This window comes from Macrobrachium rosenbergii, chromosome 21, assembly GCF_040412425.1.
Source record: "Macrobrachium rosenbergii isolate ZJJX-2024 chromosome 21, ASM4041242v1, whole genome shotgun sequence".
NCBI classification, from domain to species: domain Eukaryota; kingdom Metazoa; phylum Arthropoda; class Malacostraca; order Decapoda; family Palaemonidae; genus Macrobrachium; species Macrobrachium rosenbergii.
This window is the reverse complement of record NC_089761.1, coordinates 10,230,683-10,257,305: the sequence shown is the minus strand read 5'-3', so window position 1 is coordinate 10,257,305 and position 26,623 is coordinate 10,230,683. Positions and strand designations below refer to the sequence as shown.

Below are 26,623 nucleotides of genomic sequence, written 5' to 3'. Positions count from 1 at the left end.
AGACTGAAGCTGCTAGAATCAGAAGAAAACTTACTTAGGCTGCAGATGCAGGCTGATAAAGAAAAAGAAGATAGAGAAAGAGCAAGGAGGCAAGATGAAGAAGAAGAAAGAGAAAGAGCAAAAAAAAAAAAAAAGAAAGAGAAAGAGCAAAAGAAGATAGAGAAAGAGCAAAACATGAAAGGGAGTTGGAGTTAATTAGAGCTCGATCCATACTACCTGTAAACCCTTATAAGTATATCCAAGGTAATGCAGATCCTGTGTTTGATGTAGTAAGAGTGCAGAAGTTAATTCCAAAGTTTACAGAAGAAGCTCCAGACGAGTTTTTTGATCACTTTGAAAAAGTGGCTTCAGGTATGGGATGGCCAGAGGATACATGGTCAGTCTTGTTACAGAGTGTTCTCATTGGTAAAGGAAGAAGTGCCTATTTAGCCTTATCAGCTGATCAGTGTAGAGAGTACAAGGTACTCAAACACAATGTGCTGCAAGTTTATCAGATGACCCCTGAATATTATAATGAAAGATTCAGATCTTTGAGAAAGGATGACAAGATAACTTTCTTGGATTATGCCTACAAAGTAAAAAGATGTTTTAAACGATGGTTGGAGGCGGCTAAAGTTAAGTCTATGGACGAACTTGAAAAATTAGTGGTCTTAGAGCACTATCTAAGAGGAATTCCTGAACAAATAGGAGTTTATTTGAGAGAGAGAGGTGAAGAAACTTGATAAAGCTGCTACTCTGAGTGAGGACTATAACACAATATCCAGCAAAAAGAATTATAATGTCAAGTACCAGAACCAACAATTCACAGGTTATAGGTTTCAGTCGAGTTTTAAGAACAGTGATGTGAGAAACCCTTCTAATAACTATACCAGTACAAAGCCAGGATATGCCCCACAGCAGTGGAATGTTAAACCCTCACCTTCTAGTCTGTTCTCAAGACAGATGCAGACAACTAATGTCGTTTGCTACAAGTGTCGAAGAGTAGGACATTATAGTCGAGTTTGTTTCAAGGTACACCAGCAGGTTAAGCCAGTTGGACAGGTGATAAGGGGTAACCAGGTAAAGCCAACTACGAAGAACAGTGTGGGGAAAACTGAAACGAGACAAGCAGAGTGCTTAGCATCCAGTCAAATGCAACTTCCAGTAGTGAGTGGCTGAACAGTGAGAAGGTTTTTAAGCCATATATCTATGAAGGTATGCTGACAACCCCCTCTTTGATTGTACAGGTACCAGTGAAGATATTATATGACACAGGAAGTAACCATAGTGTGGTAGTTCGTGGTGGGCACCCACAGTTGGAGAAGAATCTCACCGGAGATTCAGTTATTTTGAAGGGTATAGGAGGAGAAGAGGTAACTCCTATATGCTGCTTGCACCTGTCCTGTGAATTGGTGACAGGGAATGTTGATTTTGCTGTAAAGAACTCACTAGCTGTTGAAGGTGTGCATGTTTTACTGGGTAATGAATTTGGTGGTGTTCCCTTCATTCCTTGTCCTATAGTGACAGACAAACGTTAAAGTTTAGCCCTACATGGTAGATTTACCTGTTTCCAAGTTGAGTAACTACCAGAGTATGAAGAGAACTATGTTTGAAGTGAAGAAACTGAAGATTCACCTGCACCAGAAGGATCAAGTGAAGGATCTTTGAGCTTAGAAGAGCTGTTCCAGGAAAGTGAAGTTTTCCCTAGTGTTAGTAATGAAGAGATTTCCGAAGAAGAAGAGAATCCTATTATTGGTGAAGAGACTCAGCGTAGTCAAAATGTTCCTGAAGACAGTAGTGAAACTACAGAAGCAGAGTTAGCAGATATTGAGAGTTCAACCCTTGAAGTTGGACAAGTGACTAGAGAGAAGCTAGTGGAACTGCAGAAGAGGAATACAACGTTGGCTGATCTGTTCTTCAGAGTTGTTGATCAAGAAGAGATGCAACAAACTTCTACCTGTTATTATCTAAAGGAAGGATTGCTAATGAGGAAGCATCGACCTGCAGATATACCAGGAAATGCTGAATAGGGTGAATATCATCAAATTTTGATTCCATAGCCCATTGAGGAAGCAAGTGGTAGCAGTAGCGCACGAGTCTGGACATATGGGAATAAGAAAGACTGTTGAGAAGGTTATGAAGTATTTTTTTTTTTTTGGCCTGGACTTCACAAGGATGTTAGCAAATTTTGCAGGGAGTGTCATACATGCCAGATAGCTGGAAAACCAAATGAAACTATTCAAAAGGCTCCCCTACAACTGATAGAAGTTAGAGGAGAACCCTTTAACAAGGTGATATAGATGTGGTTGGTCCACTTCCGAAAACGAAGAAAGGACATGAATATCTGTTGACATTAATGTGTCCCGTAACAAGATATCCTGAGGCGATTCCTGTAAGAAGTATAAGTGCAAAGGTAATTGCTGAGAAGTTGGTGGAATTTTTCTCCAAGTTTGGAATTCCAGAAATTATACAAAGTGATAGAGGAACGAACTTTTACCTCAAAAATATTCCAGAATGTGATGAACTTGTTAGGAGTGAAACAACAGTTATCTACCGCTTACTACCCAGAGGCTCAAGGAGCCTTGGAAAGACTTTGGAAAAGTATGTCCCACCAGACTTTGAAAAGAATGTTAACCAAGTATGATAATGAGTCAAGAAAGTATGGGATGTTTGCCAAATGAAATGATTTTCGGTCGAGACGTGGGAGGTCCGTTGAAAATTCTTGCAGAGAACTGGGAAGAAAATCAAGAGGAAGTCCAAATAGAATATTTGAAGAACTTGAGGAAAAGGTTAAAAGAAATTAGAAAATTCTCTTTAGAAAATATGAAGACAAGCCAAAAGAAAATGAAAAGAAAGTAATTTAAGACTAAGCTAAGAAATGTTAGTGTTGGAGTTCAGTTTTTACCAGTGAAAAGGTTTCCCTTTACAAATAAATTTCAAGGTCCTTATAGGATAACAGAAAAGTTATGATCGAACTTATGTGACTGAAACTAAAAACTAAGAAGATACATTTAAATTTTTGTTCAGAGACTAGAACTGAGGTTTACAACTTCAGTTGATCAAGAGTTGGGAGCTGAAAACAAGATGAATAATTTTCAATATCAGAAAATTTGAAAAAAAACTAAAACATCTAAATGTTGAACAAAGCAAAGAGTTAATTGAGATGATTCCAAAGTTTCCTGAGATTTTTACAGACACTACCTAAGTGTACCGACTTGACAAAGCATGAGATAAAGATCAGAGAAGATGCTAAGCCATTCAAGCAAAGAGCTTATCATGTATCCCCTTTTCATCGAGATGTTTTGAAAAAGGAATTGAATGTTTGTTGCAGCACGGATTGGCAGAGCCCAGTCCAAGTCATTACAGTTCTTGTGTATTAGAAGAAACCAGATGGCTCGTTTAGGATGTGTACTGATTATAGGAAACTGAATTCCATCAGTGTAGCTGATGATTATTATATACCTTTATTGATCAATTACTTGATAATATTTGCAAGCCAAGTTTATATAGATTTGTGTGCATGCCTAGAGTTTATCACCTATTCTGTGTTAGTTTTTCAGCCATAATAAGTTCCCTGATTGATTGTATAATCTTGTTGTGTAGGGAGAGAGAAAATTTTTGGAAGGAGCAGTGTAATTGTAGATTATTTATCCCATTCCGAATCGCTGGATTCAAACCCGGGATAATTAATCTTAAGGGAGGGAGGAATATTATAATATATGTGATTATGTGTATGTTTTGATTTGATGTCTATGATTTTGAGATGTTTTTATTTCTTACAGATGAATCCTGTGATCTGTATTTTGATTTAATTTTCAGCTATTTTATATGTTTTGAGGTGACTTTCTAATGTATAATCATTCATGTTTGTAACACACTATGTTCGTGGAAGTTTAAATGCTGTACAGTAGAGAGAGAGAGAGATATTTTGAAACATTGTCAGATAACCATTTCCTGTGTACCCATCTGTTTTTGACCAAAGGGAAGTCGTATTCGAAGAGGCCACTTTGGTTATCTTGATGAGATGACAGTTATCGGCCAAATGCTTGTTACACATTTGTTAAGTATTCTGAAATTATTATCTCTATCTGTGCCTTATTATGTTTTCATAATCTAAGAAAAAGTGAGGAAGTGAGACAGATGAAGTTGACACGCTGACAGGCAGCCATTTTGCAAAATACTTTTCATTTACAAAAATATTAAGGACTGAAATCAATTTGAGATAAGTACTTGAAGCTTGAGTCCTGTATGTTAAAACCTGCTTATCCTGTATGAAAACTCAATGTAACTATATCATGTTATGGGTGAGAAGGAGAAACCGTTATTCAAAGACTGAAGGGAGTTATAAACCCTTTAGTGACTCAAATATATCACTTCAAATCAGAGAGACCCAGGAGTTGTTTCAAAGATGGTTCTCTTTCTCTCTCTTTAATAACGGTACAATATTGTGTCTAAAGGGTATATGTATAAAGTTGTTTATCCTCCTTATCAGTTTTGTCAAATTGACTCAATAAAAGTGTATACTAAAACAAGGTGTTTATATTGAACAGTTTGTGAGATGTTTTACTATTTTCTGTTGAAAGGTAAGATTCATTTCTTTGATATACTGCCAGAATTTTTGATAAGAGGTGGATAACATCTCTTATAGTGAGTTCTAATGTGTCTTCTGCTCTATATTTTTACTAGATATCATTAAAAAGTGTTGTCTTTGAGGAAGTTTTGAAAGACCAGTTTAGCTTTTTTAAAAGTGAGTAATCTTTTGAAAGATTGATATAATCTTTAAACATATTTTTGTCTTAGTGAAATTGCCGTTGGTATATTTCCATTTTGGCATATTTCTTCTTATAACAATTGCTCCAGTTTTATAATTACACAGTGTTTTCCAAAGTTTTTGTTGGTGATTACTTAGCATTTTGTTAGTGCATACTTATTATTGAGATTTCAGTGAATACCTGTATTGACTCCCATGTATTAGTGTCTTAGTGAACACTTGGGCTATTTGCAGATGTTCAGACTTATATTTAAAACTTGAGTGAGAGTTAATGGTTCAAATTTTACTTAACCAAACTCCTTTCTTGATAAATTAAGTTTTGTGAATTTCTTGATTAAGAAATACTTAAATCACATAATATAAATTTTTTGAGATTGTGAAGTATTTTTGAAATTAGAAATAAACTCGTCTGTTTAAAGTTTCAAAAGCACAGTGTTATTGACCACCAGTGATTAGAGAAATTAATGAATGTATGCAATATAAGTATATATCTGTCCAGTTCTCCTTTATTGAAATAGAACCAGGAAGCTGTATATAGTATGATAAGTGATGCCCATTTTCCATGTGTATAAGCTTATTGGTTGTTATTCATAACTTGATATAGTTACATTGAGTTTTCAATATATATCACTGTACCTTTAGATATGTAATATGTTTCAAAATTTATATATGGTCTTATCAGTTGTGTAATCAAACTTGATTTTATGGAAATATATATATATATATATATATATATATATATATATATATATATATATATATATATATATATATATATATATATATGTATGTATATATATATATATATATATATATATATATATATATATATATATATATATATATATATACATATATATATATATATATATATATATATATATATATATATATATATATATATATATATATATATATATATATTTATAAATGATATATACTGGTTGTGTGATAAGACCAAAGTTACCTCACTCCAGGCAGACATTTTGAAACCTTACAACAAAAATATTAAGACTGAATTTAAAAGGTACAGTGATCCCTTAAAACCTGCTTATCAAGAAAAGTGTGTAACTATATCAAGTTGTGTGTGAGGTAACAACTAATGTAAACAGTGTGGGAAAATGTATGTATATATCAATCACTATAACAGTTTCCTGGTTCTATTTCACTATATATATATATGATAAAGGAGAATAGACAGATATATCACTTCCCCTTCTAAAACAAATATTGACCAGTTCAGATATATTACAATAAATATACATTTCGATTGCCAGATATAAATGGAATTTCTTCTTTCAGAACATAAAAATTCCAGACTGACGTCACCCATCTTAATATATATATAAGATATATATATATACATATATATATATATATATATATATATATATATATATATATATATATATATATATATATATATATATATATATATATATATGTGTGTGTGTGTGTGTGTGTGTGTGTATTGTGTATATATATATATGCGTGTATATATATATATATATATGTATATGTAATATATGTGTGTGTGTGGTGTGTGGTGTGTGTGCGTCTCTGTATGGCACGGACTTTTGTTAAGAAGGCTGGGTGACGTCAGATTTTGGAATTTTCATGTTCTTAAAGAAGAAATTCCAGTCTCGCAAATCTGGCAATCGAAATGTTTTTGATTGTAAAAACCTGAACTGGTCAATTATTTGTTTTAGAATATTTCATCAGTCGATTTTGTCAACGCTGTGGACATTTAATTTAGCCATTGACATGGTTTATTATACCATATTTAGTAGCAATCCTATCTATTTTGAAAGATTAATTATTTCATACCTATCTCTCCCATGCGATTCCGACATCAGTGAACTGTGAATTTTGTAAACACCAGGAATAAAGCTCAATATCTGTCTGCTCTAATCTACCAGTCCTCGGGTTAGACCTTTATCTCACAAACATCATACTCTCGAAACTATAATATAAAATGCAATGCAAGAATTATGATTTAATCAGCTTCCCTCTGGAAGTTCCCAATGGCTGAGAAAATAATTCCTTTATCCTCTGAGGATCCAAACAGATTTTATTTCCAACTAAAATATTTTCTATTTTTTCTCCGCTGATTTTACAGTTCCATTAATCTTTATGTGAATTTATAATTTAGTAAGAAGATAATAGTTCAGAAATACTGATTGATTTGGCACGGGAATTATTGGAGATATGAATAGCTTAGCGTAAATTCATTCTATGAAACTTGGAGCAAAATGTGATATGATATTGTTCTTTTATAGCAAACGTGACGCACAAAGTTATTATTATGTTATCAAAAATGTATAATATATATTATATAAAATGTATATATATATATATATAATATATATATATATATATATATATATATATATATATATATATATATATATATATATATATATATATATATATATATATATATATATATATATATATATATAGATAGATAGATTTATTATATGTAGATAAATAGATAAATAGATAGATAGATATGTATGTATGTCTGTATAGATATATATATATATATATATATATATATATATATATATATATATATATATATATATATATATATATATATATATATATATATATATATATATATATATATATATATATATATATATATATATATATATATATATATATATATATACATATATATATCCAATATCAATCATTTTCTGTGACACCCACGGGGGCCTGAATGAACTCTCGCCACCACATTCTGTCCTTTCTGATCTCCCCAACACTTCTGCTTCCCGCCTCATTGTCCTTAACCCGTCTTCTACCTCTCTCTCTACCAAGGGCAACCCACCCTGGTGTATCTCTTACTATTCCCTGTCTTCTATACATATGGCCTAGCCACCTCTAGCATGAGAATCTAACATACTCATCGAGCGGCTGCACCCCCGTTACTTCTCTAATTCTGTTATTTGATATCCTATCCCTCCAATTAATTCCTAATATTCTTCTGAGAGCCTTATTTTCAAATGCTAAGAATTTATTATCGGAAGTCACTGTACTGCACCATGACTCATGCCCATAAATCAAAATACTCTTAACCATTAACTTATAAATTTTGATTTTTGTATGCACAGAAAAATTGCTATTATTCCAAATATTTTTAAGCATTCCCATTGCATGATAAGCCTTTTTTAGTCTTTTCATAAATTCTGTGCTCAAAGAAGCATTCTTATCTAAATAAATACCTAAATAAAACCTTTAAAGTGTGTGTGTATATATATATATATATATTGACAATATATATATATATATATATATATATATATATATATATATATATATATATATATATATATATATATATATATATGAAATGAACAAATGGGAAGGTGTTTCACAGAAATAAATCTCTGACTATATATATATATGAAATGAACAAATGGAAGGTGTTTCACAGAAATAAACCCTGGTCTTTGGTGAAGTCCAGGGCATTAGTAATTCGGATACAAAGGTCATAACAGAAGTTGGAATCTAAATGATACGTTCCTGAGGTTTTTCCCGGGCAGGCACCTAGCGCCCAACATACCAGCGAATTTTACCCAACTTCCCGACCCATCTGCGCTCAATTATTAACATTTCATTCGATTTACCCTTTCACTGTGAGATACTATGGAACGGAACACATGGGAACGTGCGTGTATGTGCGTATTTGTATCTGTGTCTGAGCATGTGTATGTGTGCAAGTTTGTGTATACGTATGGTTATGTCTGTGCTTGTATGCATAATGCGAAGCTTCTGTTACAATTTTATGAAGGGTATGTCTATTTTAGCGTTAATTGAATTGAAATAATTTCCCCCCCTATATTTTTCCTTGATTAGTCTATATGTGTAGTAAATACTTTTACTTCGGCAGTTATTATTTGACCAAAGAAAAAAAAAAAGTCTGGAGAAGGTTATGGATAATATTAATAGAAGATGCAACAGCTGTGTGTGCGCGCGTGATAGACACACAGACAGACAGAAACAGAAACGTTTTTCGTAAAATCTGGATCACTTACCTCACCCACCAAACAATAAGATGCTAAATTTTAAGTGAGCCAGTTTTTCGTGGCAAATCATAATAAATGATAACTTAATGCAGACGTTTTCAGGTTATTTAGTGAAAAGTCGGAGTACACGAGACACATCAGATTTCATGTTTTTCATATCAACATTAATTAAAGAAAGAAAGAAATCTAAAGAAAATATAGAGATACTTTTATCGGACCGATAAATGATGGAACTGCACCAATCCTCAAAATACTTTGTTTATTATTCTATAAGCTTATAAACTTTTAGTGTCTTCATATCATGAATTAAAACCATCTCATATGCAAATATTAATGTTTTTATCAATTGCTCAGTGAGTCTTTATTGCAAAAAGATATTCAAGTATATTAGCATTTTAAACATACATCACATCATGGATTATGAGACCAAAAGCGGTAGGTAATTAGTACCCACTAATGACACCAACCAAAACCAAAGAAAAAGAGTAACAGATTTCAAGTTATTGTCCCCATCAATGTTTTATTTTGGAACTAAAATAATGTTATGAATAAAAAAAAAAAAAAATCAAGAAAATGTTTGATTTTGTGATGAAATAAAATTACCTTTGACGCCATTCAGTTGTAAAGGGAACAACTCTTGGGAGGCTGAAATGTTATTTAAATAAGTTATTTATAAAAAAACAAATGAAATCTTAGGAGGATACCATATGACCAATTTCTGGTACATCTAAAAGACACCTTCACCAAGATCGAGAACAGCTCCCCTCCACAGTTTAATGCGATAAAACTAAATTAAGTAAATACTGTTGTTCAGTCCACCAAACTGAAGGTTCGGTATGAATCTTCTCTGCGTGTAACGCATGCTTCCTTCAATACTCCTTTTTATGATGTTGTCTTTAATCAAAGGAGTGCCATGTGTTGGCAAATAAAAAAAAAAAAAAAATAAATTTACCTCTAAATAATGATACAAACTCTTATACTTCAAGACAGACATGTACAGTGTATATGAAAGAATCTACAACAAGGCTTGCTAATAAGTGCCTTGTTGTGGCAGCATCGCGAACATGATGGTGAAAGAAATAAGCTGATCCTTGTGCAAAATATTTCGTGACTGGGCGCGATCCCTCAGGAAGTAAGTCTCTTTCAGGTGCAAATCTTCACTCTTCCATTTCAGTCCCTTGTTTGCTATTGCTGCCTAATCCTTTCTCAGTAAAGAACTTCAACATGGATGCAATATTTTAAGCGTAATTTTAGGGTGTAGCCTGATGGACAGAGTAAGCGCTCTGCCTTGAATCTACCAGTGTGGAATAATTGGAATCATTATTCACGGATATAAAATACACCCCCACCCCCATAGAAAAATCAGCATGAAATTTTTCTATAACGGGGTGTAAACCTTTGTTGTTTTAAAATTTCTCTTTGTACACAAGAGATGTTTTGATTTTTAAGTTTTAGCAATATGCAAGTATTCTTCAATTGATATTTCTTAACAAATACTTCATGCATTGCGGACAAGTGTTTATACTAATAAGAGTCCTTGTGCACGCTCATGTGAAGATAAATTAGCTTTAGCTTCATTTAATAAAGCAGCTGTGCATAATATTTCTGGGAAGTTAAGCTCAACGTTGCAATATATTTCTTTAAATTTTATTATCCAAAATGATACGATATTTGAATGATTAAATAAGTAATGAATTCACAGAGATTACTTGTTGCCGCGAAACCAATGACTTCTTGCGTCAGAAATCTTTTAATCGTCGAAGGTCGATGTTTCATTCTAGCATCTTACATTTTGGTGATACAATGGATCAGCGATGTTTCATTTTCTCAGATTAATATTTATATAATTATCAACGCTAATTTAAAAGAAAATAATTTCCACACTAATATAAAGAAAATATTTACCTTCAGAACTGGTTATAAGAAAACTTCCTAATGTTAATCCTATATGAATGAGACCGATATTTCTTTCAAAAGCTCATCTCCCATTGAAAGCCTGTCTTTAAGTTTATTGTCTTAGCATCATTTATCAAATACTTTCATTTCCTTTATGGATTTATTTAAATATGGGCCATTTTTTACCTCCATTACACCTTTGCTTCCCTCCAAAGAAGCTCAGATGGCCGGTCAAATTCAGTGATGTGTTTTTTTCTCTGGAAGATTTCCTTGAAAGGATTATGCAGATCGCCATTCATGGTCATTCATGCTATTTTCTTCCGTAATTTGTGTCATGCATCGTTTACTTCCTTAATGTTGGCGAAATGTTTGTATATACCATGGTCCCTCAGTCACGACACTGTTTTTGTTAATCAGTTTGATGACAAAAAAGGAATATTTTTGTATGCTTGTGTATGTTCGTGTCTACGTATGTATATTCATGTACTGCAAGATCTAGAAGTGATGACATTTACTAACAAATATGAAAGCCTTTTCAGTATTAATGAATGTGTGAAAAAGATATACATCCCTTAAAATTTCCTATTCTTAGTAGGAAGTTCGTAGTGGCAAAATAATAATAATAATAATAATAATAATAATAATAATAATAATAATAATAATAATAATAATAATAATAATAATAATAATAATTTTAGATAGATCAGATTAATTCATTTATCATTTACAGAGTCAAAAGTAATATTTCGCACTATGTTTTAGACGTCGTCAAAGAAGAATGCGAGAATCTGCCTTGTTTACTTTTATTACAATCCATGAACAAGAATATTTGAACTAAAATTCAGTCTCTAAGTGGTGAGTGGATCAATTAAACAACTAAAACGTTTCATAATTCATATTTTTATATTTTTATGCATATATTTTTAATAACCTAATTAAAGTGACTCCGCAAGAGTATTTTTCGTACACAAGAAGTTCCAGGAACTTAGTATTACACATTTTCCATTTCTTTATAGCCGAATTTCTGACCAAAAAGAGAAAAGGGCTAGTAGTCACCAAACTTAGTAGTATTTATAATGATGATAAAATTTTTTATTTAGGTTACTTTGACTTCATGCATTATTATTATTGTAATAAACCTTTCTATTAAAAATAATAAAAACACGGATTTGGAAACTGATGAACTAAATTTATGATAACTCAAGATAAATCTCCTCTGCAAATAAAATTTAATCCATTTCAATAAATTATAAAGATAAAAAAAAGGGTCATTTCGAGATAAAAAATTTGTTTAAAATTCCTTCTTTTTTAGAAAAAGTTCCTTTCTTATCAAATCACATCGTGTTAATAATTTTCGTTGGTCATAAGCTCAAATTGCAGTAGAATTATCGCAAGACAAAATCCGTCTGCAAATAAGAAACGTCCTTTTGTCAGCCGTGCTCGATAATACTGGAAAGAAGCTGGGCAATATCTTCCTTCATTAACTTTTCTTAGGTAGTTGTGTTTGTGTTTGAGTTAACCATTGTGTTGTTGTATCTCCATCATCATTTTGTGGAAGGAAATTGAGAACCCAACAATAAAGAAAGAGGATTTACATGCTTGAGAGAGAAGAGACTGAGGAAAGAGGAAAAGAGGAGATGTTCCCTCTGTTCGCTAGAAATGCCAAATGACTTACTTGCATCCCACCTCTAATTCAATTTGTTTGGGTGTAAGAAAAGCAAGTTATTCCAAATCCATTGCATAGTTTGTCAGTTCTACACGGTCTTAGTGTTTGCCTCGGATTAATTACAGATCTAGAGCAAGTCAATAAAATAAACTACTAGCCTCGATTTTTTTAAAAAGAAATTAACGAAACGTGATTGTTTCCTGTTTCATGTTATCTTAACACATTGTATTTCACTTATGGACCAATGATTTATTCCTTTTCATTTTATGGCATCTGCATATATGAATATGCAATATGTCTTAGTGCGAGAGGCGAAAAGATTAATGCAACCCATCGCGTGATCCTCTTATGAAGTACTAATTTATATACAGGAAGTGGACCATTGTGCAATAAAATAAAACGATTGAACATATCATTGTTTAACTTCCAAATTATTTTAGTTGCAGTATCTATAAACCCATTTGATGTAATCCTCTTTATTTAAATTTCCTCTTTTGTAAATACACCCTGAATAGAAAAAATCATCCGAATTCCTTTAAGGCATAAAATGAATACTTAATCATAAATTATTCAGACCTCGAGTATTCCAAATACCTAGGGGTGATATGAGATGCGTTTTACTTTTAGTCAATATAAAACAATCCATATAATTTTGTTTTATCAAAAGCAAAAAGTAGCCTGTATTAAGGTGAACCTTTAACTGGTATTCAAGAAGAATAACACGCTGGAATGATATTTACAGCTCAAGTCCAAAGATAATCTTTCTTATTTTGAAAACACGAATTATGACCCGACATTTATATTACTTAGTTATGTTGCCTTCGACGAGGAAACCTTATTCATTACTTTCTTGTTGGCGAATCGCTCATACAGAAGATCTTGTTGGAACTATTGTGTTCTCTAAACGGTTGTCCTGATTTTGATTTCTTCGACCTCTGCAATGCTACTGTAATACCTCACATGAATTTCAAATAAAAAAATTCCCTGCATATATTCTCTTTACTCTAGTACACTAGTCGATTAACTACCAAAACTAATAATAATTGCTATACATCAATAATTCCAAAAGTCTCAGGATTTTTTTGAAACTATGTGTTGCTATTTTTCAAACTTCGTTTTATTACTTAGCTACATTAACACTCAATAACACCCTAATATTTTCAGAAAGTTACAAAATTAAATCTTTCAGCGTGTATAGGACAGAGAAAGTGACAAATATATACTGTAGGTAAGTGAGACAAGGAAAGAGAGTTTTTGTAAACAATATGTGTAAAGATCGGTTGTCGTATTTGTTATGAAGATTTTTTTAGTACTTTATTTATCAGGAAAGGAAATGAAAGGTGTTTCAGTTGAAAAAAGTACAGTGTACACACGCACACGCATACATACACAGACAGACAGACAGACAGACACACACACACATATATATATATATATACGTCAGACGACCACATGGAAGGTGAAAATTAAAGACCAGTTACCAAGCGCTTTCGTGTATTGCGTACACTTCTTGGGGTACAAAAAGTAAAATAAATAAATAGAGACATAAACAAGATAACTCCACAAAACAAAGATCAAAGTCACCAACAAGCTAACCATCATTACTGAATGCAATCACTAGTTTGAAGAAAACAAATTGTCACATACCAAACAAAAATACTTTAAAAATACTTAAGAACTGAAACTACAGTTAGAACAGGCTATTGCTAAAAGGTAACATTGTACTTCCCTACAATTTTATGAACAAGGTAACTATCTAATTTAAAAAGACCGAACTAATATTCATAAGTTGATTGTTAAATGCTTAATAAAGGCAGATTCAATTATATTTTTCTTAACAATGTGGTTAAAAAAAATGATCTCAGATGAATTTTTCCAGCCTACACAATGGTTAAAATCATTCATATGTACAAATAAAGCATTTGTCAATTGGCCTGTTCGAACTACGTAACGATGCTGTTTTAGACGTTAATCTAGTTCTTTACCAGTTTGACCAAGGTATTTATTACTACACACAGCACAAGAAATCGTGTAAATACAGCCATTAATTTGTTTTGGGAGTTGAACAATGATATTCTGAAGTGTCCCTGAATTCTTGTAAACAACATTTATCTTGAAAATTTTCAGTAATTTTTAATGAAACAAAGATTTACGTTATATGGAAGTGTCAAAATATTTTCTCTCACAAAAAAGCTCCCTATTGTTACTGGAATAAAAATGTTTCTAGCTTTCTGTAAAGATTTGTCGATTAAAAACTTTGGGTATTTTAACATAATTCTATGTCATAAATTTTACAAAATTCGAGTCTAAGAATTCCGGGCTGCATATCTTAATGCCCTTAAAAACATGCTGCAAAAAACTGAGAGTTTTACATTAACGTGGTGATGTGAATAATGGTGGACATAAGAACAGACGTTGGTAGGTTTCCTGTAAACATCAGACACAAAACTTCTATCCCTTTTATGAACCAAAACATCTAAAAATGGTAATGAACAATTATTTTCCTCTTCAACGGTGAATTTGATAAAAGGTACCAAATGATTTACCTTGTCCAAGAAACTGTTCAAATTTTCGCACATGGGCCAAACACAAAATATGTCATCAACGTATCGAAACCAAAGAACCCCTTAGGCAAAATAGCAGGGAATATTTTTACTTCAAAAAACTCCATATATACGTTGCTAAGAACTGGGAAAGGATTTCCATAGCCATCCCAAACTTTTGCAGGTAATAATTTCCATTAAAAACAAACTTGCAATCCTTAACACATAATTTTATCAATTCTAAAATTTTGTCAGAAGCTAAAGGTAAATCATGCCTAGTTAATTCGTCAGCTAAAAGGCCAATAAATCGTCAACTGGGACATTGGTAAATAAAGAAGTTACATCAAAACTGACCATTTTAAAGTCGTAATTTATGCGAGAATCACTAATTTTTCCAACAAAATCTGTTAATAGTAACATTAATAAGAAATTAAAAATTGTCTTAAAAGGAAATGATGCTCTAATCAAACAGTTTTCTTCGCAGTGTGCAACTTTACGGTATATGTATGGTCTTATTAAAACACACAAGTTTGGTAATCCTGTCCGCCCAATAATCAGTTCTGTTGGTAGCGTTTCATATAAACTATCTAAATAGTTGGTTCAGATTCTCACGCCTATTGTCGGAAACATATCCCAATCGCATATAAAGAATAATACAGATTTTGTTGAAAAAATTAGTGATTCTCGCATAAATTACGACTTTAAAATGGTCAGTTTTGATGTAACTTCTTTATTTACCAATGTCCCAGTTGACGATTTATTGGCCTTTTAGCTGACGAATTAACTAGGCATGATTTACCTTTTAGCTTCTGACAAAATTTTAGAATTGATAAAATTATGTGTTAAGGATTGCAAGTTTGTTTTTAACGGAAATTATTACCTGCAAAAGTTTGGGATGGCTATGGAAATTCCTTTCTCAGTTCTTAGCAGCCTATATATGGAGTTTTTGAAGTAAAAATATTGCCTGCTATTTTGCCTAAGGGGGTTCTTTTGGTTTCGATACGTTGATGACATATTCTGTGTTTGGCCCATGCGAAAATTTGAACAGTTTCTTGGACAAGGTAAATCATTTGGTACCTTCTATTAAATTCACCGTTGAAGAGGAAAAATAATTGTTCATTACCATTTTTAGATGTTTTGGTTCAAAGAAGGGATAGAAGTTTTGTGTTTGATGTTTACAGGAAACCTACCAACGTCTGTTCTTATATCCACTATTATTCAGATCACCACGTTAATGTAAAACTCTCAGTTTTTTGTAGCATGTTTTAAGGGCATTAAGGATATGCAGCATGAATTCTTAGACTTGGAATTTGTAAAATTTATGACATAGGAATTATGTTAAATACCTAAAGTTTTTAATCGATAAATCTTTTACAGAAAGCTAGAAACATTTTTATTCCAGTAACAATAGGAGCCTTTTGTGAGAGAAAATATTTTGACACTTCCATATAACGTAAATCTTTGTTTCATTAAAAATTACTGAAAATTTTCAAGATAAATGTTGTTTACAAGAATTCAGGGACACTTCAGAATATCATTGTTCGTAACTCCCCAAAACAAATTAATGGCTGTATTTACACGATCTTGTGCTGGGTGTAGTAAAAATACCTTTGGTCAAACTGGTAAAGAACTAGATTATCGTCTAAAACAGCATCGTTACGTAGTTCGAACAGGCCAATTGACAAATGCTTTATTTGTACATATGAATGATCTTAACCATTGTATAGACTGGAAAATTCATCTGAGATCATTTTTTGTAACCACATTGTTAAAAAATATAATTGAATCTGCCTTTATTAAGCATTTTAACAATCAACTTATGAATATTAGTTCGGTCTTTTGAATTAGATAGTTACCTTGTTCATAAAATTGTAGGGAAGTACAATGTTGCCCTTTAGCAATAGCCTGTTCTAACTGTAGTTTCAGTTCTTAAGTATTTTTAAAGTATTTTTTGTTTGGTATGTGACAAATTTGTTTTTCTTCAAACTAGTGGTTGCATTCAGTAATGATGTTTAGCTTGTTAGTGGCTTTGATCTTTGTTTTGTGAAGTTTTCTTGTTTGTGTCTCTATTTATTTATTTTACTTTGTACCTGAAGAAGTGTACGCAATACCGAAAGCGCTTGGTACCTGGTCTTTAATTTTCACCTCTCATGTGGTTGTCTATGTATATATTTGTCACGTGCAGTTTGGTGACTTATTGCTGATATATATATATATATATATATATATATATATATATATATATATATATATATATATATATATATATATATATATATATATATATATATATATATATATATATATATATATACATACACACACACATATATATATATATATATATATATATATATATATATATATATACATATATATATATATATATATATATATATATATATATATATATATATATATATATATATATATATATATATATATATATATATATATATATATATATATATATATATATATATATATATATATATATATATATATATATATATATATATATATATATATATATATATATATATATATATATATATATATATATATATATATATATATATATATATATATATATATATGAATATTGCCGCACATTGCAAAACACTTAAGCCCCTTATTGCAAAAATACCAGGCAGTAGGGAGAGCAGTATACCCACAGACCTAGGAGTGATAGGAGAGTTTTGACCAGTGAGTGTCTCACATTGTTTTAGGTAGAGGTTTTTAAGGGTCCCAGCAGAGAACATGTGCTGGGGTAGAGAGCTGTTCCCTGCTTTAATCTCAAAATTCAATCTACCACCGGCTGAGTTTTCGACCTTTTTGCTGGCCAAGTCTCTTTTCCTATTTCCAGGTACAGGAAGCATCCATAGTCTGAAGCAAAGCCTCCAACAACAACCGAGACCTCAAAACACGAGGGTCACTGCTATCCAAAGTTCAGTTCAACCCAGACCAGTCCAGGAGTTGCTACTCACAGGTGACTTTTGCCCATACAACTCCACAGCTGGGGTAACTTTGGAACTCACGCTTTCTCACGATGGATGGAAGTACCAATTCTCAGACATCGCCAATAACTTGCATCACAGCGACATAAGGCTGTGTGTGAGAGAAAAAACAGGAAGCAACAAAAGTACAAGTCCCGGAAAGGAATACTGGTTGGCCAGTATCGTTTTTCTTTGACTCGTTATTCTCTCTCTTGCACATTTCATCATCTCAGTAACTCCTTGTCTTTTCCATTTCAACAGTGAATCTACTACCTTCATGTGAAATTCCTTGACAGTGTATAACGTAATTCCCACCCATAGCTAGCAGGTGAGTAGAGTAAAGGAACTCCCGAATTCTTGCATTTATTCAGTCAGAGAGAGTATCATCTCAGTGTTAGTCTTACCTGGAACCATCTCACTCCAGGAATGTTATCGGTGCCGTTACCAGCCTAACCTTGTTTCTGTGTTCCTGATTGCCTGGGGATTTCTGCCCTACCAGTGCTGATAGAATTATTGCCTAATTGGCTTACTGGTCCACTTGTATGTGGCCAGTATAGTAAACGTGACGCATTATCCATTTCACTCAGTCATTGCTGTTGTGTAACCTCCGAGTTAATTAATTTAGTGAAAGTGTCCCAGTTTTCCTTGGTAATTTCTTCCTTGCTATGATTGTAAATAATACAATAATTTTAAGAAATTCACTTTCACTTGGTGGCCTACCATTTATTACTTGATTTTGAATTTTTATTAGTTTATGGGCTTACGAGGAAGGTTTTGTAAGACCAAGATTAATTCAAAATAAAATATGCAGTCCCCTCAACATAATCCGTAACAGTGGTGAAACCTGCCAGTGTGTTGCTAATTAGTAGGATTAGAATTAACTTAAAGTAATTACCTCCCCAATCTTAGCAGTTAATTCGAACCTAAAACATTGAAATTACTTCAAACAGGCAATTTCGAACCAGAACTGAAAGTTAGTGTGGTTTTAAAACCGGAGTGTTTTAAATTGTTTATTATGTCTCGATAGGTAAAAAATTATCGATCTAGTGCATGGGTACTCTGATTTGCAATTAGGGAATAAATTCAAACCAGTGAAAGTGAAGATGAATCTCAGCAGAGCACGTTGTAAATTTAGCACCGCCAAACTTCCACTGCGGTAGACAGAGCACACAGTCAGTCAGGAAGTGAGTTATGAAGTTAGGGTTTCTTGCCATTTGCATGTCGGTAACCTGCATGAAATTCACTAGTCGTCAGGTAGTAATGTTAACCTTTAGCTAGGTGAGCACAGTGTATGAAATTCGGGAGAAAGTGCGCAATTTCTCTTCAAGTAGGTCAATAGAAGTTCATGTATCCACGAGGAAGAGAAATACCATGAGTGGCAACCGCTCCCCTGTCTGCTAGAAGCACCATCTGCTCCTTCATGTGAACCAGTTGATTTCGTTCACCAGAAAAGTCTCGCTCACTCTCACAACTCTTAGGTCGTTTAGTCACTGTTTTATTTGTGTATCATTTATCCAACAAAGTAGATCGTTACAAATACATGTATTTCTCGAAATAAGAGATTATCTTGCTCTTTCTATGTGTGTGTTCATACATTTCCGTACATGTGACGAGTACCAGTAGAATTCGTCCACCACCCACACACACAAGCAAGCCTCACCTTATGATCCTCCAACTTTGTTTTGTGTCAAGAATAACAACTTTTTTAAAAAATTCCCAGTACAGTAAAGTGTCATTCATGCTTTCAAGCATTATTATTTTCTACGCATACTCATGGATCCTTCCATCAGAGAAAATTTCGGTATTTCTTTTGTATCTCGTAAATTAGCGAGAGCGAGTGTTCTAGTTTGTCTGTTCGAGTGAGTCACTTGCTCAGCCAACATTTTGCTTTTTGTTTGTAAACAAATCACGCATGTAGTCGCGGCCTTGAACTGTCATTCGTTATCCGCGCTGAAGAGTTGTCATTTAATTCATAACATGCATTGTTTATTTGCACAAGTTTGGATATTACTGTTAGGGAATCATTTTCCAATTACTTTTAAATTTTACAAATTACTTTCAATTTATTGACAAGTAGACTCTCTTATTTATTATTGCTACTTACAAGCGTAATCATTTTGCGTTTGACATAGACGTAAATGTTACGTACCACTTCTTAAGGGCAATTGATCACTGCCATCTCGTTCACTGTAATGTAAGAGGGGAAACTTTAGCATTTTCTTAGCTCTGCTATTATCTTTATTATGCATTCTTAAGTTACATTCTTTGCTTATTCTATTTGCAAGAGATTTAATTTTCCTAAGTTATTCCTTGTACCCATCATTGTTGGGAACACGACTCTTTAACCTTGGCATATGAGTTGATTCAGTTATGACCCTTGCCTTCATAATACTCGTAATTGTTGGCTTAGCAAACATTAATTTTATGTGTCAGATATTAATTTCTGGAATCACGTTGTTTTATAAAAAGCCACTGTCCCCGCGAGTGTTGATTTCCGCTGCACCCTAGACAAGCAAATGTAATCATTATTACTGTCCCCTCAATATGTTGATTTTTTGCTATGCCTTGGATAAGTGAATTTATTTATTGCTAGAATAAAGCACTAGGTAGCATTTTACTGGAATTTCCCAGTCTTATACATACCCAACTGGGAACTTTATGAACCCATTCGTATTCTGTACTTATTGTGCTAATTTTATATTTTTTGTGTGTTCCACACAGTTCATTCACGTACCATTGTTGCACTTCATGTTTATCTAATTAATCTGTTCTAACCGAAACACACCTCTACTCCCATTACCAATGTGTCCATGGGCAAGTTAAACATTTCTGTTTTTATACACAAAAGTACGCAAGTGCCATCGTTTACTACATATTATTTAATTAGCGTATGTGCCCTCGTCCACTACGTGTTTTTTAAATAACTGCTTCAAGCATTCAGCCTCTGCATGACTGGCTTGACTATTGATCACCTCATGTAGGCTCAACCAAACTGTTCTTCGTGAACCAATCTGCACATTTTGTGCCTTTGAATTATTCAGTTCTTCAGAAACCAGTCACACTCTTGTAGTGTGTCATATCTCTGTTCTTCGGAACCATATTGCACTTTAGTGCCAGTGCCACCCCATCACAAGGGGGCATTCACAAGGCTTGTGTATAAACCACAAGCAAACAGCACATGGAGTGCCAACAAAAAAACTTTTGCTTCCACCCGTCACGTGTGCTCTGCTTTGTGCAGAGTGACTTTCCTTCTTTGCAATTGATTGTACGGCCATCCTACGATTCTAGCATTTCTGGGGAATTAATACCCCACTCTAAGCATTAGCAACCATGTCTGTTGAGGAGTACAAAACCTTTATAGCTATAGAGAAGAGTATGACATGAATGGGAGAACAGCTGCTCCAATGGGTTCTGGATCAAGTAGCTACTGCTAAGAAAGCCAGAGAGGAAGAAAGATAGTACGAATTGCAGCTGGAGTGGCTGAAACAAGAAGAGAAGGAGAAGCAGGCAGAGAAGCAGCGACAGCATGAAGAACAAGAAAAGGAAAAGGAGCAACGAGAGAAAGAGAAGGAGCAACGAGAAAAGGAGAAGCAGCAACAGCATGAACTAGCCCTAAGGGAGAAGGGGCTAACCTTAAAGAAAAAGGAAGCCGAACCAGAAAAAGCCATGCAGGACAGTGCCATGGTAATGGCCCAACACTGATTCGCACATCCCATCTCGGTCTCAGCGCCTTCCATTATCTCAAATATCAGCCACCTCATGCCAAAGTGGAATGGAGCAGAGCCAGAAGCATGGATAAATTAGGTGAAAACACTCTTCTCTGAGTACAATCTGACTGAAACTGAGAAGGCCATGATTCTTGCAAACACATGACAGGAAAGGGTCAGGACACCTTAAATTCCTTAGAGAATGGCGACAAGGGAAACCATGATGAGGTCAGGTATGCAGTAGCAATTACATTTGAAATTACGCCAGAGCACTGGAGGCAAAGATGGCGAGGTCTTCCCAAGGAGATCAGTCAAACATGGTCTGAATGAACAAAAGAAGCTGGATTGATGACACTGTGGAGTGCCAAGACATCGAAGATATATTAAATCAGATGCAGCTGGAGGACTTCCTCTATTATGGTCCTGGCCCTTTGGCCCTGTACATCAGCAAAAATAAGCTAAACTATTCACAAAGTGCTTCTGACTGGCAGATGCCTACAAGACATAACATCCAACCTCCACCACTTCAAATAGGTGCATAGTCCCCCCTGACCCACTGCCTTAGTAGTCCAACCAACAATGGACTTTCTAATAAACCTGTATATGCTAATTGTAAAAAGTAGGGCATTTAACAGCCAGTGCAAAGCTAAAGGGGGGACCATGGCAAGCCCCCTCTAATCAGAATTCCCAGCCAGCTCACGCCATGACCACTCCTCATAGAGATTACAGTAAGGTCTATTGCCACCCCTGTCAGAAATACGGACATTCCTTGAATTTTAAGGATTGTCCCAGAAATAAAAATCCTATGATTGTTGCTCTAGCAGCTACACATTCCTTATGTTTGGGACCCCCAGTACTGGACCCCATTTATGTGGCACCTCCTAGATGTAGTTAGGTTGCTGAATAGCTCTCAGCTTTTGAAGACACTGGTGCTCATATCTCCCTCATAAGGTGAAACAAGGTACCCTATGGTGCCATCATTCAAGAACACAAACCTGCAACTGTTGTAGGCATAGATAATTAGAGGCAGACATTTCCAACAGCCCGATTGCAGGTCATTAGACCCCATAGAAGCAAGATCTATATGGCTGTAGTAGTAAATGAAATTCCTAGAGGCTATGACCTCCTCCTAGGACAGGACCCTCCATACCAGCCCCGTCCTGGGCCTACCATGAGTCCTGTGCCTTGTAAGTCTCTGTCAGGTGCCAATGTTCATCCTGGCCCTGCCGCTGAGCCACCGCCAGTGCCTATGCCTGGCTAGACAAGTACTTCAACCAGACTTCATTGAGGCCCCCACAGATCCAGATACTGGTTCTCTTCAAAGTTTACAACCTTGAGCATCCGGAACCACCGACGTCTCCCATCCAAATCTAGTGCCTGAGCCTGCCTCAGTGACAGTGCCAGTGCACAGTGCCAATCTCCCTCCAGGAGATTTTAATCCAATGCCCTTCTTGTCTACTGGCCTGGCACTGTTACTTGTGCCCAACCAAGAGCCAGCCTGAAGTTCAGTAGGGTCTTTTCCGGATTCCCCCTACCACAGAGGAAGCTCATCCCCTGGCACAGCCTTGCAACCCATGCCTGAGTTGGTCCTCGTAACCTGCAAGCCCCTCGCACCTACATCCACTTCTTTTACTTCATTTCAATCCCCAGCAAACAATCCTCTAGTGGACAAATCCATACAAGAAGTCCTGTTTAAGCTGGTCACCGATGTGGCGGCCATACAACAAAGGCTAGCAGAACAAGTTGACACCACCACTGTCCAGGTTGTTGCAGCAGACAAGGCAGTGGCCGACTTAGTGCCTGTTTTGCCAGATAACAGTACATATATTGCCATTCCAGGTCTAAGTCCTGAGGGTAGTGGTATTGCAGGTTTAGACCTGGAACCAGTGTCTTCTCAACCTCCTCTGGAACCATGTACCCAGGTTCCAGCTAGGAAACCTAAGCCTAAAGTGCAGAGGAAAGCAAGGATGAAAAGGAGTAGGGAGCGTAGGAGGTCAGGTAGTCACTAGAGTCATTGCTCTGATATGACACTCATATTATATAGCTGTAACAGTGCCCCATTTATAGAGCAGTCCTATCGCCTAATCCAAAAAGGATGTCTAGGGTTGTCTACTACCTTTAATCAGTATTGCTGTATTGAAAGACTTTACTTTGTATTTCACTAAGTCTGTTCTTCAGCCCAACCAACTGAAGAGCGTGTCCTAGCCATTTTAGCAATTTTGTTGCATTCTTTATTACATCGTGTTGCATTCCATTGTATTTTGTAGCATGCATCATAGAGTAACTAATTCATATGCATTTAATTTTTTTAATGCTGATAAACTTGTATTGTTAACATTATGTCATAGCTTAAATGGCTTTTTTGCAATTTTCTTTATTCTCTGCCAGTAGATAGTTATGATTAGTGCTTCATTCACTTGGTTCTGTGTGACATTCAATTAGATAAATAATGACCTTGAGTCAGTAGTAGTGCCAGTTCATTTTATTCCACAGACAGTATCTTTAAATAAATACAGGCACCCTTTAAGCTAGTGTTAGAGACCTCAAGTTAAGTTAGCTAAAACACTCACTCTCCTTAGGGGATAAGTTAGAATTACATCTAAAACTTTTTCCAATTTTGCATTGGGCAATGATCCATTATGAGAAGTACTTAACATAATCTATCTCATCGGCTTGCTTAGTACAGACCTTCACCTGAAAAGGAGTGAAATGTCCTCTTAAAAGTTGAGCTTTTATGAATGTCACCGCTATATTGCTAACTCTTAAGCCCTTCTTATAGCAAAAATACTAGACAGTAGGGGAGAGATGGATACCCATAGACCTAGAAGTGATAGGAGAGTTTTGACCAGTGAGTGTCTCACCTTATTCAGGGGGGGTTTTTAAGGGTCCGAAGAGAGAACATGTGTGGGGCTAGAGAGCTGTTCCCTGTCTTAATCTCAAAATTCAGTCTACCACCCACTGAGTTTTTTACCTTTTTGCTAGCCAAGCCTCTTTTCCTACTTCCCGGTACAGGCTGCATCTGTAGCCTGAAGCGATGCCTCCAACAACAACTGAGACCTTGAAACACATGGGTCACAGGCATCCAGAGTTCAGTTTCAATCCAGACCAGTCCAGGAGTTACTCCTCACAGGTGACCTTTGCCCGTACAACCACAAAGCTTGGGTGACTTTGGAACTCACACGTCCTCACACTGGACAGAAGTACCAATTCTCGATCATCACCAATAACTTGGATCACATCGACATAAGGTTGTGTGAGAGCGAAACCAGGAAGTAACGAAGGTATGTGCCCCAGAAGAGAAAATTGGTTAGCCAGTATCTTTTCCTTTGATTTGTTATTCTCTCTCTTACACATTTCACCATCACAGTAACTCTTTGTCTTTTCAGTTTCAACAGTGAATCTATTACCCTCAAGTGTAAATTCACTGATGGTGTATAATGTAATTCTCACCCATTGCTAGCAAGTGAGTAGAGCAGTTATTCAACCATAGAGAGAATATCATCTCAGTGTTAATCTTACCTGGAACAGTCTCATTAGAGGAATGTTATCGGTGCCATTACCATCCGAGCCATGTTTCTGTGTTCCTGATTGTGCGGAGATTTCCATCCTACCAGGACTGATAGAATTACTGCCTAATTGCCTTACAGGTCCACTTGCATGTGGCCAGTATAGTAAACGTGATGTGTTATCCATTTCACTCAGTCATCACTATTGTGTAACCTCCAAGTTAACAAATTTAGTGAAGGGGTGTCCCAAATTTCCTTGGCAATTTCTTCCTTGCTGTGATTGTAAATAATAAATAATAATTAAATATTAAGAAATACACTTTCACTTGGCGACCTACCAATTATTGCTTTATTTTGCATTTTTATTAGTTTACAGGTTTTGTAAAGCCAAGATTATTAATTCAAAATAAAATAGTGAACTCATGGGAAGAACAATCCCTCAGGGCAATCTGTAACAATATATACATGGAGTGCACAACACACACTCACACACACACATACACACACACACACACACACACACACACACACACACACACAACACAGGTTCTGAGGGCATATATATATCCATATATATATATATATATATATAGCAGCAACGAGCCGGGTTCTAGGGCATATACCGATATATATAGCTAGTATATATATATATAAATATATATATATATATAAATATATATATATATATCATATATATATAGGACGTCAGTATATTTTATATACGAGATGGTTGCCGTGTATATATATATATATATATATATATATATATAATTATATTTGTTATAATATAAATAAATATATATATATATATTTATATATATATATATATATGTTTATATATATATATATATATATATATATATATATATATATATATATATATTTATATATATATATATATATATATATTATATATATATATATATATATATGTGCTGCTCTTTATATATATATATATATATATATATATATATATATATATATATATATATATATATATATATATATGAATATATGTTTTATAATTTTTTTTTAATATTTATATATATTTTTCTTTGGTTTTATATAGTTTATATATATATATATATATATATACATATATAAATAATATATATATATAATCGTTTTGTTCTATATAAATCCTTTGTATATATATATATATATATATATATACCTATATATATATATATATATATATATATATATATATATATATATTCCTCAAGTTTAAGGGTAATGAAATTAAAATAATTATTGAATGCCTCTCTTCTCTTCCCGTTATATACCCTTACATATCATTGGAAAACCGTTTATAAAATGAGTCAAGTTTTATTTAGATACCCCAAATGAAAGGCCAAAAGTGATATGCAACAACAAAATTACAATTGTCAAAGCTGGAGGGAATCCAAGTCATTGGTAAAACTCCAGCGACAGAAAATCCTCGTTTTAACTAACCTAATACCAGTGGATCAGCGGTCATAGTAGTCATTAATGAAAGTAACGTGAATTCGGTAAATGCATT

General features: G+C 34.0%; 1 protein-coding gene across 1 annotated transcript in view; it reads left to right on the top strand.

The window, feature by feature from the left end:
- LOC136849385 (organic cation transporter protein-like) overlaps nucleotides 1–22,932 on the top strand; it is a 44,824-nt gene extending 21,892 nt beyond the window's left edge. Inside the window, exons 10-12 of the mRNA XM_067122737.1 lie at nucleotides 17,759–18,006; nucleotides 21,360–21,572; nucleotides 22,798–22,932. Coding sequence (XP_066978838.1) covers nucleotides 17,759–18,006; nucleotides 21,360–21,572; nucleotides 22,798–22,932 — 596 coding nt within the window. The remainder of the gene's footprint in view (nucleotides 1–17,758; nucleotides 18,007–21,359; nucleotides 21,573–22,797) is intronic.
- The last annotated feature ends 3,691 nt before the right edge of the window (nucleotides 22,933–26,623 follow it).